Source organism: Capricornis sumatraensis, chromosome 2 (genome assembly GCF_032405125.1).
Source record: "Capricornis sumatraensis isolate serow.1 chromosome 2, serow.2, whole genome shotgun sequence".
Lineage (NCBI taxonomy): Eukaryota > Metazoa > Chordata > Mammalia > Artiodactyla > Bovidae > Capricornis > Capricornis sumatraensis.
The window spans coordinates 68,745,956-68,765,417 of record NC_091070.1 but is presented as its reverse complement, the minus strand read 5'-3'; the positions used below and the strand labels follow the sequence as shown (position 1 = coordinate 68,765,417).

General features: G+C 36.4%; 1 protein-coding gene across 1 annotated transcript in view; it reads left to right on the top strand.

The window, feature by feature from the left end:
• The window catches only part of SPRED1 (sprouty related EVH1 domain containing 1), a 118,772-nt gene that overhangs the window by 53,565 nt on the left and 45,745 nt on the right, over positions 1-19,462 (top strand). The window contains exon 2 of the mRNA XM_068966270.1: positions 7,676-7,850. Within this exon, the coding sequence (XP_068822371.1) occupies positions 7,676-7,850 (175 nt within the window). The remainder of the gene's footprint in view (positions 1-7,675; positions 7,851-19,462) is intronic.

Sequence of the window (19,462 nt, the reverse complement as noted above, 5' to 3'; positions counted from 1 at the left end):
AGCTGGTGACTATTAAGAATTATAGATAATTGTCTAATTAGAGATAGTTTAGAATACTTGCTTTGTAGTTATAACCACATCAACAGATCTTTTTGGCTTTTCTTCTAAAATAGACACCCCCCCCCCCCAATCAGTCCATTCCTCTTTTGTCTGTTGTCATCATCTTAGTTCAGTTCAACATTACCTCTCACTTAGACTTCTGCATTAATTGTCCAATTTCCCTACTGTGAGTGAAGGATATATTTGATGTAGTTATTCAAATAAGATCAGAAATTAATGGTTGAGATACAGTTTAGATTTTGCATGAGATAAGGGAAACCAATCAATTTATTACATGAGCATCTTCATTTCATTAGAATGAAAACTTGAGTTGAAAAGTGGTTATTATGTAGTCCAGTACCAAAGGGACAAATAAATAGAACTTTAGTTTTTAGCCATTTTGGAAAGTAATATTAAATAGTTGTTGTCATATTTGACTTTTTATTTATTTGGTTTTGAAACAGCAAGCTTTTTTTAAATTGACATATTTTGTTTGCTTTGTTTTTGTTTTGGGGTTTTTTCGTTTGTTTATTTTTGTATTTTTTCCTAAGCCATGTGGCATGTGGGATCTTAGTTCCCCAACCAGGGATCAAACCAATGCCCCCTTTGGTGCAATGTGGCATCTTAATTACTGGACAACTAGGGAAGTTCCTAATTGACATGTAGTTCAGTAATAATACTATGTTAGTTTCAGATATACAGTGTAGTGATTCAGTGTTTTTGTAGATTATATTTCATATAGATTATTACATGGTAATGTGTATAAGTCCCTGCACTATCCAGTATATCCTTGTTGCTTATTTGTTTTACATATAGTAGTTTGTATCTGTTAATCCTATACCCTAATTTGTCCTTCCCTCTCCCCTTTGATAACCACAAGTTTGTTTTCTGTATCTGTGAGTCTGCTGCAGATGACATTATTTTACAATTTTATGACTGAGTTATAGTCTTTTTTTATATATAATATGTGTGTGTGTGTGCGTGTGCGTGCATGAACACTCAGTTGCTCCATCATGTCCTATTCCCATGGACTGCCATCAGGTTTCTCTGTCTATGACATTTTCTAGGCAAGAATACTGCAGTGAGTTGCATTTCCTACTCCAGGGGGTCTTTCTGACCTCGGGATCAAATCCGTCATTCTTGTGTCTCCTGCATTGGCAGGCTGATTCTTAGTGATAAAGTGCCACCTGAGAAGTGTATATATGCTACATATATTATATACACACACTGTCTCTTCTTAATCTGGTTGTATTGTTGATGGGCACAGTTGGGTTGCTTCTGGGCCTTGGCTATTGTAAATACTGCTGCTGTGATCATTGAGATACATGTATTTTTTCAAATTAGTGTATTCATTTTTCCAGGTATATACCCAGGAATGGATTATATGGTAGTTCTATTTTTAGTTTTTTGAGGAACCTCCATACTAGTTTCTATCGTGGCTGCACCAGTTCACATCACTACGAGCAGTATACAGGGGTTCCTTTTCTCCACATCCTCTTCAACTTTTTAGATAAATCAGTGGGAAGAAATGCTTTTCAACTGTTTTAAAGAAGATCCAGAATGAAATTCTGAGATTTCGACAATAAGAGTATATTGTCAAGTAGCAGCTGTTGTCTCAAGAGACTAACAGATTGCAAATATGATACCAGAGAGAGTAAAAACCCAACAAATGCTAGAATTTTAATTCCATGATGGCAAATACTATTTTTCTTTATTTTCCACATTTACTAGAGTGGGCATCTATTGTTTTCGTGACCAAAAAAACCAAAAGCATTTATTGTTATTTTAAATAGGAGACTGATTTCGTTCCTTGCTCTTAAGTCACATTTATCTAAGGAGTGGACTACAAACAGATTTTTATATGCTACAGTGCAGAGTATGATTAAGTTTGTGAAAGCTGCCACTAATGTCTTTGGGAGTGGTTGCATATTTGAAACAAAAGAGTTAGTGATTTTATGTGAGAAAAGAAGATGACATTTGAAAGCAAGGAGGGTATGCGATTAAAAGCACAGGTGAAAAGATTTAACTGTGGCACCTGGGAAGGTCTATCAACTCCCCGCCCCCGCCTGCCGCCCCAACATTTACTAAACAGCTTGAAAATTTTTGTGTTAAGTATTCTAGTCTTAGGTCTTAAACTTGAAAGCTGAGCTGTTAACTTATAAGCTGATGTTTGTATAGGAAATACAAATTTATTTACATAAGCTTCTGCAGTACTTTAAAGTTTGAATGATCAACTTGGATTACTAAGGGAAACAGTTATTTATTTGGTATGGTTGAAAACATGAGATTCAAAAAAAAGTTTATGTAAGTTATTAGCCAGCTTTAAAACCTCTTTGTTGTGTTAAGGTGAACTATGAATCAGGCAACCTTATTCTTTCAGTATTGAAAGTTTATTTTATCTAACTTTCCTAGAAAGGGCAACACACCTCTTTTAGGTGGCACTTTGATAAAACAAAAACAAATTGGAAATAGTGAGGGGAATTATGTCAGGAATTCTTTTGTTTAAAAGTTATCCTTACACTTATAAGTAGCATTTAAAAATTTTTACAGTATTTTGAGTAAAGCCAAGATATAGTTAAAATGTGAGTCTTTATTTAAATTACTTTTATCAATATTAATTAAAGATTTAAGGGACTAGATCTGATAGAGTGCCTGATGAACTCTGGACAGAGGTTCGTGACATTGTATAGGAAACAGGGATCAAGACTATCCCCAAGAAAAAGAAATGCAAAAAAGCAAAATGGCTGTATGAGGAGGCCTTCCAAATAGCTGTGAAAAGAAGAGAAATGAAAAGCAAAGGAGAAGAAGAAAGTTTTACCCATTTGAATGCAGAGTTCCAGAGAATAGCAAGGAGAGATAAGAAAGCCTTCCTTAGCGATCAATGCAAAGAAATAGAGGAAAACAATAGAACGGGAAAGACTAGAGATCTCTTCAAGAAAATTAGAGATACCAAGGGAACATTTCATGCAAAGATGGGCTCCATAAAGGACAGAAATGGTATGGACCTGACAGAAGCAGAAGATACTAAGAAGTGGTGGCAAGAATACACAGAAGAACTGTACAAAAAGGATCTTCATGACCCAGATATCCACAATGGTGTGATCACTCACCTAGAGCCAGACATCTTGGAATGTGAAGTCAAGTGGGCCTTAGAAAGCATCACTACGAACAAAGCTAGTGGAGGTGATGGAATTCCAATTGAGCTATTTCAAATCCTGAAAGATGATGCTGTCAAAGTGCTGCACTCAATATGCCAGCAAATTTGGAAAACTCAGCAGTGGCCACAGGACTGGAAAATGTCAGTTTTCATTCCAGTGCCAAAGAATGCTCAAACTAGCGCCCATTTGCGCTCATCTCACACACTAGTAAAGTAATGCTCAAAATTCTCCAAGCCAGGCTTCGGCAGTATGTGAACTGTGAACTTCCAGATGTTCAAGCTGGTTTTAGAAAAGGCAGAGGAAGCAGAGATCAAATTGCCAACATCCGCTGGATCATGGAAAAAGCAAGAGAGTTCCAGAAAAACATCTATTTCTGCTTTATTGACTATGCCAAAGCCTTTGACTGTGTGGATCACAATAAACTGTGGAAAATTCTGAAATAAATGGGAATACCAGACCACTTGACCTGCCTCTTGAGAAAACTTATGCAGGTCAGGAAGCAACAGTTAGAACTGGACATGGAACAATGGACTGGTTCCAAATAGGAAAAGGAGTACGTGAAGGCTGTATATTGTCACCCTGCTTATTTAACTTATATGCAGAGTACATCATGAGAAACGCTGGACTGGAAGAAGCACAAGCTGGAATCAAGATTGCCAGGAGAAATATCAATAACCTCAGATATGCAGATGACAACACCCTTATGGCAGAAAGTGAAGAAGAGCTAAAGAGCCTCTTGATGAAAGTGAAAGAAGAGAGTGAAAAAGTTGGCTTAAAGTTCAACGTTCAGAAAACGAAGACCATGGCATTTGGTCCCATCACTTCATGGCAATAAGATGGGGAAACAGTGGAAACAGTGTCACACTTTATTTTTTGGGCTCCAGAATCACTGCAGATGGTGACTGCAGCCATGAAATTAAAAGAAACTTACTCCTTGGAAGGAAAGTTAGGACCAACCTAGACAGCATATTCCAAAGCAGAGACATTACTTTGCCAACAAAGGTCCATCTAGTCAAGGCTATGGTTTTTCCAGTGGTCATATATGGATGCGAGAGTTGGACTATAAAGAAAGCTGAGTCCTGAAGAATTGATGCTTTTGAACTGTGGTGTTGGAGAAGACTCTTGAGAGTCCCTTGGACTGCAAGGAGATCCAACCAGTCCATCCTAAATGAGATCAGTCCTGGGTGTTCATTGGAAGGACTGATGATGAAGCTGAAACTCCAATACTTTAGCCATGTGATGCAAAGAGCTGACTCATTTGAAAAGACCCCGATGCTGGAAAAGATTGAGGGCAGGAGGAGAAGGGGATGACAGAGGATGAGATGGTTGGATGGCATCACTGACTCAATGGACATGCGTTTGGGTGGACTCTGGGAGTTGGTGATGGACAGGGAGGCCTGGCATGCTGCGGTTCTTGGGGTTGCAAAGAGTCAGACATGACTGAGTGACTGAACCTAAATATATGATAATTTTTGGAGAAACCAAGAAATGAAAGGAAAATACTTAATTTTACCATCCTAAAATAACTGGTAGTGTTTTTATGTATTTTCTAATAATCTTAGTTTTATATTTTTAAAATATAAAGTACGCTAAGAAGCATTATACAGATTGTAAATGAGAATTAGTAATAATCACAGATGATAAAATAAGTCTGTGCTCTGAAGAGGATAACTGCTTCTGCACTCTGAAGTTAAAATATACTCTGATCTTCTCAATTGGGTTATTTTACTCCTTAGGTTTCTCCAGTCTTGCAGAATCTAGTATAAAATTCTCAGTTTCCAGTTTACTACATAATCAGGTGAGAAGAAAGAGTCAGGATCCTGTAGTGAAATAAACACTTAAATGATTATTGGGAACTTGAATTTTGGTTTTGATCCGAGTTCCACCTTGTGAATTTGTAACTTCACTGAACCTCAAATGTGCTGAGCTTTAAAAGCATGAGTTCAGTTCACAAATATTTAATTTGAACCAAATATGTCTAAGATAATGTGCTATGTTTCTGGGATATCCTTAGATTAAATTGTTGGTTAACCAAATAACCTTCATTTATTATTACTTCTATCCCGCCAAGCTTCTTGGGATGGTACTTGTTCCAGCTCAGCCCATGAGGAGCATTAGAATTAGTTACCTAATTCTGTCCAGTCTTTATGTACCCATACCTCCTCTGGCCAGTTCTCTGAATGGAAGATTGTTAACAGTTGAGCCCAGATAGGAATCAGAGCCTGTAAATAACTGAATCATGAAAAGCTTAGAATGGTCATATGTAAACTTAAAGACTTTTAGAATTTCTTTGCAAAGAATTATTTTGACCCTGGTAATTAATAGAGTTGTGTTTGAATTTGCAATTTTTTTTCCCCACCTCCTACCTGGCTTTGAATTACCAGTATGACAAATACTTCAATTTTAAAATCTTTGTTGTAGTACTAATAATAAACTTAAAACGATTACACAGAGTCTCACACTACTGAGCGACTAAGCACAATAATACATGGTGTTTATTAGGTGTTTATTTTAATGCTTTGTTTTAGTTTATTAAAGGTGGCTATTGTAATTCTCTCAAGGACATATAGGTAAGATGCTGAGCTAGGATCCAGCTTAAGTTTGACTTTAGACTTCTTACTCAATCAACACTGTGCAACTTTAAAAGAATACAACTCTCTGACAGAAAACTACTTGTATTATGAAATATGAAGAACTTCTAAAAATCAGTAATAAAAGACAACATAATACAAAATAAGTGACTTGAAAAGAAGGCATACAAATGGCTAGCCAGCATATGAAAAAAATGTACAATGTCATGCATTCATCATGGAAAATATATATTAAAATCATAGTGGGTTACCACTTTATACTTACTACAGTGAGTACAGTTTAAAAAGTTGAAAATACCAAACGTTGGCACAGATGTGGAGTAACTGAAACTATATTGTTGATAGGAATGTAACAGTCCAGTCACCTTGGAAAACAGTTTCTTATATAGTTATATATACTCCCCTATGACTCATCAATTCTATCCCTAGGTAATTATTCAAGAGAATGAAAACATGTCTACAAAAAACATATAAGAATGTTTATAAAAGCCTTATTCATAATAGCCAACACCTCGGAACATTTCAAATGCCTATCAGCGTAAGAAAGAATACATGAATTGTGATGCATATATACTTATTCAGTGAGAGGACTGACTACTTAATGTTAACAGAGAATGAAGCCCTAATATGACAACAGAATAAGTGAAAGAAGTCAGATAGAAAGGGAGGATACAAGTGGTGATTCTGTTTGATTCCATACATAAGAAGGCCCAGAGCAGGCAAAACTAATGTATATACTGGAAACCATGTATAACAGTGGTTACCTTGGTTACCTATTTGATGGGCAGGAGGCCTCAGGGAATTTTCTGGAGTCATGAAAATGTTCTATATCTTGATGTGGGTTCTGTAGATGTGTATGTTTGTCAGAATTTGTGAAATTTTATACTTAATGTATGTGATTATATGTAGAGTATACACCTCAGTCAAATAAATGTCAATATATAAAGTAGAAAAAAAGCAAGGAGTGGGTCTCAGACAGGAACTCTAACAACAGAAGTGACAACTGGCAAAGAACATTCAGAGATATTAAGTAGCACAGAATTATTATGTTGAACCGCAGTTGATAGTTGTAATAACCAAGACATGTTTAATTTTCAGTGTAATTTTCTAAGAAATTGGCAAGATATTTGACTTTTAGAAAGAATATAATGATTATTGTATTAGAAGTTTTAGAACTAAAATGCTTAGATGTCAGTTATCTAGAACATTACTATATGAAACATTTCTTAGATTTTATGTAAAAAATAGTTGTGGAATATTGGGAAATAATTCTGAATGGAACTGGAATGTGGTGTACCTCAAGAATAGTTTTCCAAAAAGAAAGCATGAAAAGACCAATTTGCCTGATGGATTAATAGAACAAAACATTTCTTTATATATGTTTATGTGGTTTAGATTTCTAATTGTTAGGAAAAAATTGAAAATGTATCTGAGCTAAGCATGTTTGTTTCAGCATTTTATTTATAATATATTTTAGAAATGTTAGAAGCATAGAGATGTCACAATTAAATGTGCTAGAACACAACAGCATTTTGTCTGGTTATATGCTGGGAGATGGACATACATAGACAAATTTGATGGTAGCCTCTGTAGTTTGTCTTTAGATCCTTCATGACTTGTTCCATGGCAATCAGATTTGCTTGAACTACTCAAGTGGTAGAATAAGAGTAGTCTTTTATTGTGAGATTGGTCTTCAAAATAAAAGTTAACCTCTAAGTTAGTTACTCTGGGTTTTGACCTTTTTCAATTAGATTACTTTCTCTGGACTGTCATGGAAGTAGTAAACACTTAGGTACCACACGTTAAGTCTTCTACTAAGAAGACTGACATATTGGCTGGTTTTTTGTTTATGGAAAAGCTAATTTCTAATCTTTGCATCTATTTTAGTAATAGTTATGCACGAGTGCGAGCTGTGGTGATGACCCGGGATGACTCAAGTGGTGGATGGTTACCACTTGGAGGGAGTGGACTAAGCTGCGTCACTGTCTTCAAAGTCCCTCACCAGGAAGAGAATGGCTGTGCTGACTTTTTTATCCGTGGAGAGCGACTCAGGGACAAAATGGTAATGAATAATGCATCTTTTGCTATAATTTTAAGTTGTACAGAATGATTTCTCTATGTAAAATTATGATTAGTATACTGTTATTTATGGAAATTGTTTTTGTCCTGGATTGATGATTGTTTCTATAACTTTTAAAGTTAAAGACAGCACAATATGCCTGTTTTCTTTGCACCTGGGACTGTTATTAATGTATACATGTTAAAGGGGAGCTGCTTTTCTGATTAGGTTTAATGTAAGAACATTCATGAGTAGTCCCCCTAGTTTTAAACCAGGTGCACTTCCTTGCCTTCTCCCCACTGTTACTTAAATTAGAGATTGGCACTATAGTCCACAGGCCAAATGAAGGCCTGTCATGTATTTTTGTACAGACCATGAATTAAGAATGCATTTTGCATGTTTAAATGACTGAAAAAAATCAGTAATGATTTTATGAACATGAAATTCAGATTTCAGTGTCCATAAAAAATTTAATTGAAACATAGACTGAGCGACTTCCCTTTCACTTTTCACTTTCATACATTGGAGAAGGAAATGGCAACCCACTCCAGTGTTCTTGCCTGGAGAATCCCAGGGACGTGGGCAGCCTAGTGGGCTGCCGTCTCATGGGGTCACATAGAGTCAGACACGACTGAAACGACTTAGCAGCAGCAGCCGCCAAGCTCATTTGTTAACGTTTTGTCTGTGGCTGCTTTCACACTGCAGTGATAGAGTTGAGTAGCTGTAGATATCTGGCCCCTACTCTAGACTCTTGTGTTCTCAGATTCTTGCTCCCTTCATCCCCTATCAACCTAGGCTCATCATGTGACTAGTAGGTGGCCATCCTAGGTTATAGGTCTACTATCTTCCACACAGATAAGTGTTTCCTTAAATTCATATGTTTTAAATTTTGAATCCAACCTTTGGTAATGTTAGGCATCTGCTCTCTTAATTAGTGTAGAAAACTGTTTCTCCTTTATTTCATTTATGAGCCGAAAAACAATCATATCTGAAAAGCTAAGAAATGTTAATGTCATTCCTGCATCAACCAGAACTTAGAAAATGAGAATAAAGTGCTCAGAATTTCCAAGGCTCTTGAAAATAGCTAGAATTCCCTTTAACTATTAATATATATTTGTAGACTGCTTTGTGGGCTCATTCAGCATCTATAATATTTCTGTGGAAAATGTGTTTTAAGTTTTGAATAATTCTCATATATAAATATTTTGAATAAATCTACTTTTAATTTTGATTCTTGGTTTCTGCATATTTTTTACTCCTGAATTATTTCAGTAATTTAAAAGGTTAGCTAACTTGTCTGTGCTCCAGTTTCTGTCTCAGTTAAATCTGATTTAATGACTTCCCTAAATCATCTTGAAAGACTTTTAACTCTAAATTTTTTACGAATTTAGGATTCCCTTCTGATGGTGTATCTCAGTTAATCAGAATGTGGTTTTAGGCTTATAAGAAACCCCAGTTGAAGTCAGAAGTATATATAAAAAAGTTTTAACATGTCATCTCTCAAAGTGTAAATATTTAAATGTGGTTCTGACCTTGGATAACACAGTGGCCAGCATATACTAATGCTTATTTAGAATATAGCCTGTAGACTTCTAAGAAAGAGCCCATGGTGGCCTGTACTTGCATGTAATGCTTTTTGTCCGAGCTATTGATGACTGGGAAGTGTTGTTGGAGAAGTTGTAGATTTTAGAAACTGAGTAAAACAGTCACAGTCTAAGTGGTTAAAGAGCCCACCTGCCAGTGCAGGAGATGTAAGAGATGTGGGTTCGAACCTGGGTCAGAAAGATCCTCTGGACGAGGGCATGGCAGCCCACTCCAGTATTCTTGTCTGGAGAACCCCATGGAGAGAGGAACCTGATGGGCTACAGTTCATAGGATAGTGAAGTCAGACACGACTAAAGTGACTTAGTATGCAGCACACAAAGGCATTTCTTTCTTTTTTTTTTTTACAAAGGCATTTCTTAATAGTAAAGATGGAAAAAGAGAAGCAAGATATCAAAGGTGGAGAAAGAATTAGAGAAAAACATCTTGCTGAGAAAGCATAAAAACATGGAATGATGACCTAGATATGAAATAGATAAAGAAAAAAATCAAAATGAAACAACCCAGTCAGCCCTATATATCCATAGGTTTCACATCTGTGGATTCAAACAACCACAGATGGAAAATGTTTGGAAAAAGATTCCAAAAAGTGGAACCTGAATTTGTCTTGTGCTGCCAACTATTTACATAGCATTTACTTTGTATTTGGTATTACCAATAATTTGGTGAATCATTTAAAATATATGGGAGATGGGATGCATATGGTTATATGCAAATTCAATGCCATTATGTGAAAGAACTTCAACATCTGCAGATTTCGGTGTCAGCAGGGGCCAAACAGACAAGGCAGATACTGGAACCAGTCCCCTATGGATACCAAGGGACTACTGTATTGGCCATATTAATGAATGTGGACAGTTTACTTGAAGATAATTAAATAAGGAACCAAATCTGCATCGCTAGGAGTGAAAGCTAGTCAGAGAATAAGCTCAGATTGATGTTTCAGGTGGTTGCTCAGAGTGTGATTTTTGACATAAAGCTTAGAATAAGCCTGGGATTTGGACATAATCCAAACTTACTTTCTGTGATGAGACATTAAAAAGTGCCTTTAATGTAATCCTAAGGTGTAAAATAATAAACTAACAAGAAGATAGGTCCTTTTGATGGAAACACTGACCTAGGAATCCTAGCTGTTTCAGTTAGCCGTTTCTCCTTGAGAAACCTTACTATTTGTGAAATAGGAATGATAAATGTATCTCTGTGTAGGATTGCCTTATTTCTGTAGGAAATAGCTATAATAAAGCATTTGAATTGTATGCTCAAATCGTATGATCAAAGGCAGAGCAATAATACATGGCTATAAACTGAAGATAGCAGTTTTGTGAAGTCTCAAGACAAATGGGACAGTGACATTGATATAAGGAGATTAATTGGCCCCCTCTGCTGCATAATACACTTCTAAGATACTTCTGAAGCAGTTATAGAATTGAAGTATGTATTCGTTTTCACTACATTTTGAGGTCATTAATGTCCATTTCTATGGATATTTTTGCCAGTTGGTTTTATTTTAATCCATTTTTCTGGGTTCTAGTAATATAAAAAAGATGTTCACTGTGATGGTTGAATCCATAAGTTTGCAAAGTCTTCCCAAGTTAATGATAGTTTTCTTTAAAATCCTTCTTGATGATAAACTGCATTTTAATACTGTTCCTGTGTAATAATCATTTAAAAGATACTGCTAAAAAACTCTGTTCTCTGTTCATTTTGTCTGTTGGTAACATCTTAGAATCCTCTACCTTGGATGAATTCTAGAAATAAAGTAAGATACCTGCCCCTCATACCTCAGGAAAAAACTTATGCCCTTTAAGAAAGAATAGATAACTATTAATGAAGTGCCTATAGCCACTGGCATAGCTAATAAACACTAGATATTTTAAAGAGGGCTTATAATAGTCAAAATACTGGTAACAGTGGTGAAGATGAAAGATAACTTTTCTGAAGAGTGAAAGAAGTATTTGGTAGAAAGTTTTTCTAGTCTTAGGTTTATAGTACTTGTTCTAAAAATGTCCTGTTATGCTTCCCAGAGGGTTATATTTCACTCTTTTTTGTTTGTTTGTTTTGTTTTAATAAGAAAAGGAGCACAAATCAAGAGAAAGCTGATGCGGATTTTTCCAGAAAGGTGACATTTTGTATAATTGGCTTGGTACTCATTCAGTCATTTATTCAGAGTGAACTGAAATTATTTCCTATGATGCTTGCCTATAACTTGCTTGTTTTTGTGAGTTTATTTCCAAGTTGACCTTTTGATGATCTACATTAGAGCTTCCCAAGCTGTATGCCATGAATAGATACAAGTGGCAGGAGCTGCCCAGGCTGGTTACCTCTTAACCACTGAGGTTCCTCCTCTTTCCTGATTGCCTTATAATTGTTGTTTTTCTGAGTACGCCTGAGGAAAAAGTTAGAAAGCACTGCTTTATGTAATTGGCTTTCATACTTTGTTGGTAATTCAGAGAAATTTTAAAAAACACTAGGCTTTGATGGTGTAGCCCAAGATAATGAAAGTACTATCTTTCTCCCAGACACTTGGAGATAGATATATAGAATGGTCTCTGACAAGCATAGATTCTCAGAACCCTTTTCTTGATATGTATGAGTTTTATCCTGTGTTTCCTTCTAAATCTTTATAGCTTTGATTTCTCCCTTAAATGCCAACTAAAACTTAACTGTTAATTTGTATAGATCTTTACTATGGAGCTTTAGATTCCCCATGATAGAAACTCTTTTGTATTCATTTTTACGTAGTTGCTCTTCTCTATTAGTGTGACATTTTTATTTTATAGACTGGCATTTTATCAACTTACAATATATATAGGTTAAATTATTTGACCATTTTTAGTTGAATTGTATGTGATTAGAAAATCTAAAACATTAAATTATAGCACATTTTAAAGTCTTTATAAGTAAACTATACTTATAAAGTTTATTGTAAACTTTCAGTAATGATATAAAAATTTTGCTAAAATATTTCCTGCTAAACAAAATTTTAAGTAACTTTGGGGATCTAAATTAGCCATTCTTAACCTTTTGTAGTAGGACAGTAAAATACTATAAATTCACTAATTAATGTTATTGTGCTTTTTAAAGCACACTGTGCCAAGAGATGATGAAAGTGAAGTAGGCTATGTAGAAAGATACAATCAGACTCTACAACCCCTGGATTACTTAAGATGTTCTGTGGAAAATGGAAGAATTCACGGTGCAATGTTAAAGTAAATTAGAAGATAGCTATTATTATAAACTTAGAATTTATAATAAGTTGAAGAAAGAAAAAACAGAAAACATCAAGTTTAGAAAGTTGCCGAGGAGATTAAGTAATTTTTTTGATTAATAATTAGGTTGTGTATAAAAAGTGGTTTATAAAAATTAAAATGCCTATGAAATGTGGCACTAGTGGTAAAGAACCTGCCTGCTAATGCAGGAGATGTAAGAGACGCCTGCGTCGGGAAGATCCCCTGGTGAAGGGAATGGCAACTCACTCCAGTATTCTTGACTGGAGATTCCCATGGACAGAGGATTCCTGTGGGCAGGCTGCAGTCCATAGGGTCGCAAAGAGTTGGACACAACTGAAGTGATTGAACACACAACACACACACGTGAGATAATAGTTATATTGTTTAAAATGGTACATTTTAAAATATTTTTGTTCCTGTTGCACTGGGTCTTTGTTGCTGTGCATGGGCTTTCTCCAGTTGCAAGGAGCAGGGGCTCCTCTTTAATTATCATATGCAGGCTTATCATGCGATGGCCTCTCTTGTCGCAGAGTGTGGGCTCAAGGGTTTGCGGCTCACAGGCTGTAGAACCCAGGCTCAATAGTTGTGCATATGGAATCTTTCTCAACCAGGGATCAAACCAATGTTCCCTGCATTGGCAGGCAGATTCTTAACCACTGGACTACCAGGGAAGTCCAAAACTTTTGAACTTTTTAAAAATGGAGTTTCTTACAGTTATTACAGCCTAAAGCAAAATTAGAGTATTTGTGTTTTAGAAAAAAGAGTAAAGTGATTATAACATAGCAGTAGCTTTATTAAAAATGAGACTCATTCTCCTTACCACCATGGAAAGCCCCAAAAGAACATGGAAACATCTTTGTACCTTGGATTGAACTTTATAAAAGTACAGAATAACAGTTTACTACCTAGCTTTTTCCACTGGGCCAACTGTGAATTTTTCCATTGTGAAACTTCAGCCCTTCACAGTACTCTTCCCCCTCTAAAAACCAATTCCATTAATTAGCTCTCCCCTTAGGACTCAGCAGCTCTCTCTCAAAAGAGACCGGTTCTCCTATTCACCATAATACTAGAGAGTTAGGGAAATGAGTGGGCTGGGCGTAGAGGTAGTATCAGCATTTTGTTCCTTTTTCTCCTGACAGAAAGTTCTATATAACCCACACACTTAAATTTTTTATTGATAATCACTGTACCATTCACAACACCATCCTTTAGCTTTTATTTTCATCTATGGATCTTAGAAATTGACCCTCTCAATGCCAGCTTTCCCACATTGGACCCTCAGCATCATTTCTTGGCTGCTTTACTTTACTTCTGGTCTTCATTTCATCAGGTTACTCTTCTGGATCTGCTTGTTACCAGAATTTTTCCATATGAGGAATTTTGTGGTTTCATGTCATTTCTGTTTTATTTCCCACTCTTTTCTGTACAATTTCATGCTTACTGTATTATCCATGTGTCCCATTTCACTAGATTTCTTCTGACTTTAGTATCTTTTATTTCTTTTGAAATCCCATCTGAATTTTCCTTGTAAATCATTTAAACCACCCATTTATACATATTTCAGTGGACAATATGTTGCTGAGTTTTAATCTTACCTTACACTAAAGGAATATCACTGAATCCACATCACTAAAAGGGAAAGTTCAGTATTTAAAGATGAGTCTTTCGTGTAATATTTATTGAGCATCTATTTGCTAGATATCACTGTTCTAGGCACTGGGGATATGTAAATGAATGAAGACAGAAACCTCAGTTCAGAAAAGGCTTCTATTATTTTTTCAAAGCACAGTTTTACCTCTTTCTAACTTTTATATTGCTTACAATACTGAACTTTCTAAAGCTTGTGTCTGATAATTCCTTTAGTAGTTCCCCTCAGTTTTCCAGAGACAATTTCATCTCCTTAATTTCACCATGATAAACTTGTATAATCTGACCCTTACTTCTTTGAATCTATCTGCTTGTTTCCCAAAGGCAACATTTCTGTGATATTGCCTTACTGAATTACTCATAGTTCACTAAAAGCATACATTGAACTTAGGGAAAATGTTATCCCCTTTTTTCCATTAACTAAATAACTATGAAAGATAGCATATTGCAAGTTTTATCTGGAATGGAGAATGTGGATATCCATCTTGCTGCTGCTAAGTCGTCTCAGTCGTATCCAACTCTGTGCGACCCCATAGATGGCAGCCCACCAGGCTCCTCTGTCCCTGGGATTCTCCAGGCAAGAATACTGGAGTGGGTTGCCATTTCCTTCTCCAATGCATGCATCCACGCTAAGTTGCTTCAGTCGTGTCCCGCTCTGTGTGACACTATGGACAGCAGCCCACCGGGCTCTTCTGTCCACAGATTCTCTAGGCAAGAATACTGGTGGGTTGCCATTTCCTTCTCCCTCCATCTTGCTAGTCTTGAGGAAATAATAATGTCAGGAACAATTTCTGTTTTATTGTCACAGGTGAATCACAGATGGACAAATACGAAATTTGAGTTGGAAGGAGCTTCTTGGGCAGACCAGTTTTGCTTTGAAGGGTTGTAATAGAAAGAAATGCTAATAATGATATTCATTTAGTTTAGAATAACCTATTCATTTTAGGGTCAGTCCATTGAAAAAGATAATAAATTGTACGGCTAATTTTTTGTACAATGATGAATTTTGTGACCTCATTGCAGTTTGGTAATAGTTCATTCCTGAGTATTATCGATATTCTTTGAAGAGGAAGAAATGTGCCTGCTGTATTTCTATTCTCTTTCTTTGGGAGCAAAAAATTAGTACACACTCTGTATGGTTTCCTGAAAATTTAAATTTTAGAATATTCTCATATTACCTTCCTGGTTGCTTTTATTTCCTCTTTTTAGAAAACATCAGCTTAGCACTTCAGCACTCTCTTTACAGATGACACTATACTTCCTCTTAATTTTTTTCATTTTTTTCATATTTGTTTTTTAAATTATGAAAGTATGATAACACATTTACCAGAGACTTGGAAAATACAGAACAGAGTTATTAATGGATACAATTCTACTATATACTACAATTCTTTTTTTAAGTAGATAAATAAGATTTTCAGTTGAAGTTTTGTTATCAAACTTTCAAAAGTTAGTAGAGTGAACAGAAAAGTAGAAGGATATAGTAGACCTAAAAAACACAGAACCAATTCAACATAATTAAGATTTCTAAAATATTCATTTAATAGGATGCAAATTCTATTCAAGTTCCCATAGACTATAAAGCAGAAGACACTGGAACATATCCAGGGATGTAAAACAAGGTGCAAAAATTTCATGGTCAAAAGATCATACAGAGTCTATTCTCTTTATCACTGTGGAATTATGTTAGAAATCAGTATTAAAAGGTATTTGAAAATAACCTGCATATTGTTGTTGTTCAGTCGCTCAGTCATGTTTGATTCTTTGCAGTCCCATGGACTGCAGCATACCAGGCATCCCTGCCCTGAATTGTCTCCTGGAGTTTGCTCAAACTAATGTCATTTGAATCAGTGACGCCATTTTTTCGTTTACTTCCTGTATTATTTGTTTTGAATTAACATCATTTCACTCTTTAGTTATTGATTTATATTGGTTGATCTAGTCAGTGAGGTTCATGATTATCTTGGCTTCATCTTTTCCTATTATACCTGATTGTGATATATTTCACATTCTTTCCATTACATTCTCATTGCCATTAAGCTATTACAATGGCTAACATTCAGAAAATGAAGATCGGGCATCTGGTCCCATCACTTCGTGGGAAATAGATGGGGAAACAGTGGAAACAGTGTCAGACTTTATTTTTTGGGGCTTCAAAATCACTGCAGATGGTGACTGCAGCCATGAAATTAAAAGACGCTTACTCCTTGGAAGGAAAGTCATGACCAACCTAGATAGCATACTGAAAAGCAGAGACGTTACTTTGCCAACAAAGGTCCGTCTAGTCAAGGCTATGGCTTTTCCAGTAGTCATGTATTGATGTGAGAGTTGGACTGTGCAGAAAGCTGAGCGCCAAAGAATTGATGCTTTTGAACTGTGGTGTTGGAGAAGACTCTTTGAGAGTCCTTTGGACTGCAAGGAGATCCAACCAGTCCATTCTAAAGATCAGCTGTGGGATTTCTTTGGATGGAATGATACTAAAGCTGAAACTCTAGTACTTTGGCCACCTCATGCAAAGAGTTGACTCATTGGAAAAGACTCTGACGCTGAGAGGAATTGGGGGCAGGAGGAGAAGGGGACGACAGAGGATGAGATGGCTGGATGGCATCACTGACTCAATAGATGTGAGTCTGAGTGAACTCCGGGAGTTGGTGATGGACAGGGAGGCCTGGCGTGCTGCGATTTATGGGGTCGCAAAGAGTCAGACACGACTGAGCGACTGAACTGAACGTGTGTAAATGAATGTGCACTCAGTCATGTCCAACAGTCATTTTGTATAGTCAGTGTTTTTCAGTTGTGTTGATAGGTGCATAGTGGTCGCTCATTGTAGTTTTAATTTGCATTTCCATAATGGTTAGGATTGAATATCTTTCTGTGTACTTATTTGTATTTTCTTTGGTGAAATATCTCTTTGTGTCCTTTTCCTGTTTTCTCATTGGATTGTTTGTTTTTTTGCTGCTGTGTTTCAAAGTTTCTCTTTTTATTTTCCAGATAAAATCCTTTATCAGGATATATGATTTGCAAATATTTTCTCCCAGTCTATAGATTGTCTTTTTAATCTTCATGGAATATTTTGTAGAGCGAAGTTTAAATTGATGAAGTTCAGTGTATCTGTTTTTCCTTTCATGAATTGTGTTTTTGGAGTCACATTAGAGAATGCATTTCCTTACCCTGGGTCCCTGAAGATTTATACTATTTTAAGTTTTAAAATTTTACATTTCATATTTAAGGCTATAGTCCATTTTAAGTAATTTTTTATATATGATGGTTAAGTCAGTTTTCATTTCTTTTGCCTATGAATGCCCAACTTTTTTCCAAGACCACTGCTTGTTCATCTATTAAATTACTTTTGTGCTCTTTTACTATGAAGAACTACAAGACCTTCTAGAGCTAACACCAAAAAAAAAAAAAAAAAAGACGTCCTTTTTATCATACGGGACTGGAATGCAAAATTAGGAACTCAAGAGATATCTGGAATGAATGTCAAGTTTGTCCTTGGAGGACAGAATGAAGCAGGGCAAAGGCTTACAGAGTTTTGCCAAGAGAATGCACTGGTTAGAGCAAACACCCATTTCCAACAACTCAAGAGAAGACTCTATACGTGGACATTACCAGATGGTCAATACCAAAATCAGATTGATTATATTCTTTGTAGCTGTAGATGGAGAAGCTCTATACAGTCAGCAAAAGCAAGACTGGGAGTTGACTGTGGTTCAGATCATGAATTCCTTATTGCAAAAGTCAGACTTAAATTGAAGAAAGTAGGGAAAACCTCTGGAGAAGGCGATGGCACCCCACTCCAGTACTCTTGCCTGGAAAATCCCATGGATGGAGGAGCCTGGTAGGCTGCAGTCCATGGGGTCGCTAGGAGTTGGACATGACTGAGCGACTTCATTTTCACTCTTCACTTTCATGTACTAGAGAAGGAAATGGCAACCCACTCCAATGTTCTTGCCTGGAGAATCCCAGGGACTGTGGAGCCTGGTGGGCTCCCATCTGTGGGGTCGCACAGAGTCGGACACAACTGAAGCAACTTAGTAGCAGCAGGGAAAACCGCTAGATCATTCAGGTATGACCTAAATAAAATCCTTTATGATTATACAGTGGAAGTGACAAATAGATTCAAAACATTAAATCTGACAGACAGAGTTCCTGAAGAACTATGGACAGAGGTTCGTAACACTATACAGGAGGTGGTGATCAAAACCATCCCCAAGAAAAAGAAATGCATCATGGCAAAATGGTTGTCTGAGGAGGCCTTACAAATAGCTATGAAAAGAAGAGAAGTGAAAGGCAAAGGAGAAAAGTGAAGATACATCCATCTGAATGCAGAGTTGCAGAGTTCCAAAGAATAGCAAGGAGAGATGAGAAAGCCTTCCTAAGTGATCAGTGTGAAGAAATAATAGGATGGGAAAGACTAGAGATCTCTTAAAGCGAATTAGAGATACCAAGGGAACATTTCATCCAAGGTGGGAACAATAAAGGATAGAAATGGTATGAACCTAACAGAAACAGAAGATATTAAGAAGAGATGGCAAGAATACACAGAAGAACTATACGAAAAAGATCTTCATGACCCAGATAACCATGATGGTGTGATCACTCACCTAGAGCCAGACATCCTGGAATGCGAAGTCAAGTGGGTCTTAGGAAGCATCACTAAGAACAAAGCTAGTGGAGGTGATGAAATTCCAGTTGAGCTGTTTCAAATCCTAAAAGATGATGCTGTGGAGGTGCTGCAGTGAATATGCCAGCAGATTTGGAATATTCAGCAGTGGACACAGGACTGGAAAAGGTCAGTTTTCATTCCAGTCTCAAAGAAAGGCAATGCCAAAGAATGCTCAAACTACCGCACAATTGCACTCATCTCACATGCTAACAAAATAATGCTCAAAATTCTCAAAGCGAGGCTTCAACAGTATGTGAATCATGAACTTCCAGATGTTCTGAATTTAGCAAAGTTAGAGCAACCAGAGATCAAATAGCCAATATCCATTGGATCATCACAAAAGCAAGAGAATTCCAGAAAAACATCTACTTCTGTTTTATTGACTACACTAAAGCCTTTGACTCTGTGGATCACAACAGACTATAAAAAATTCTTAAAGAGATAGAAATAGCAAATCACCTTACTTG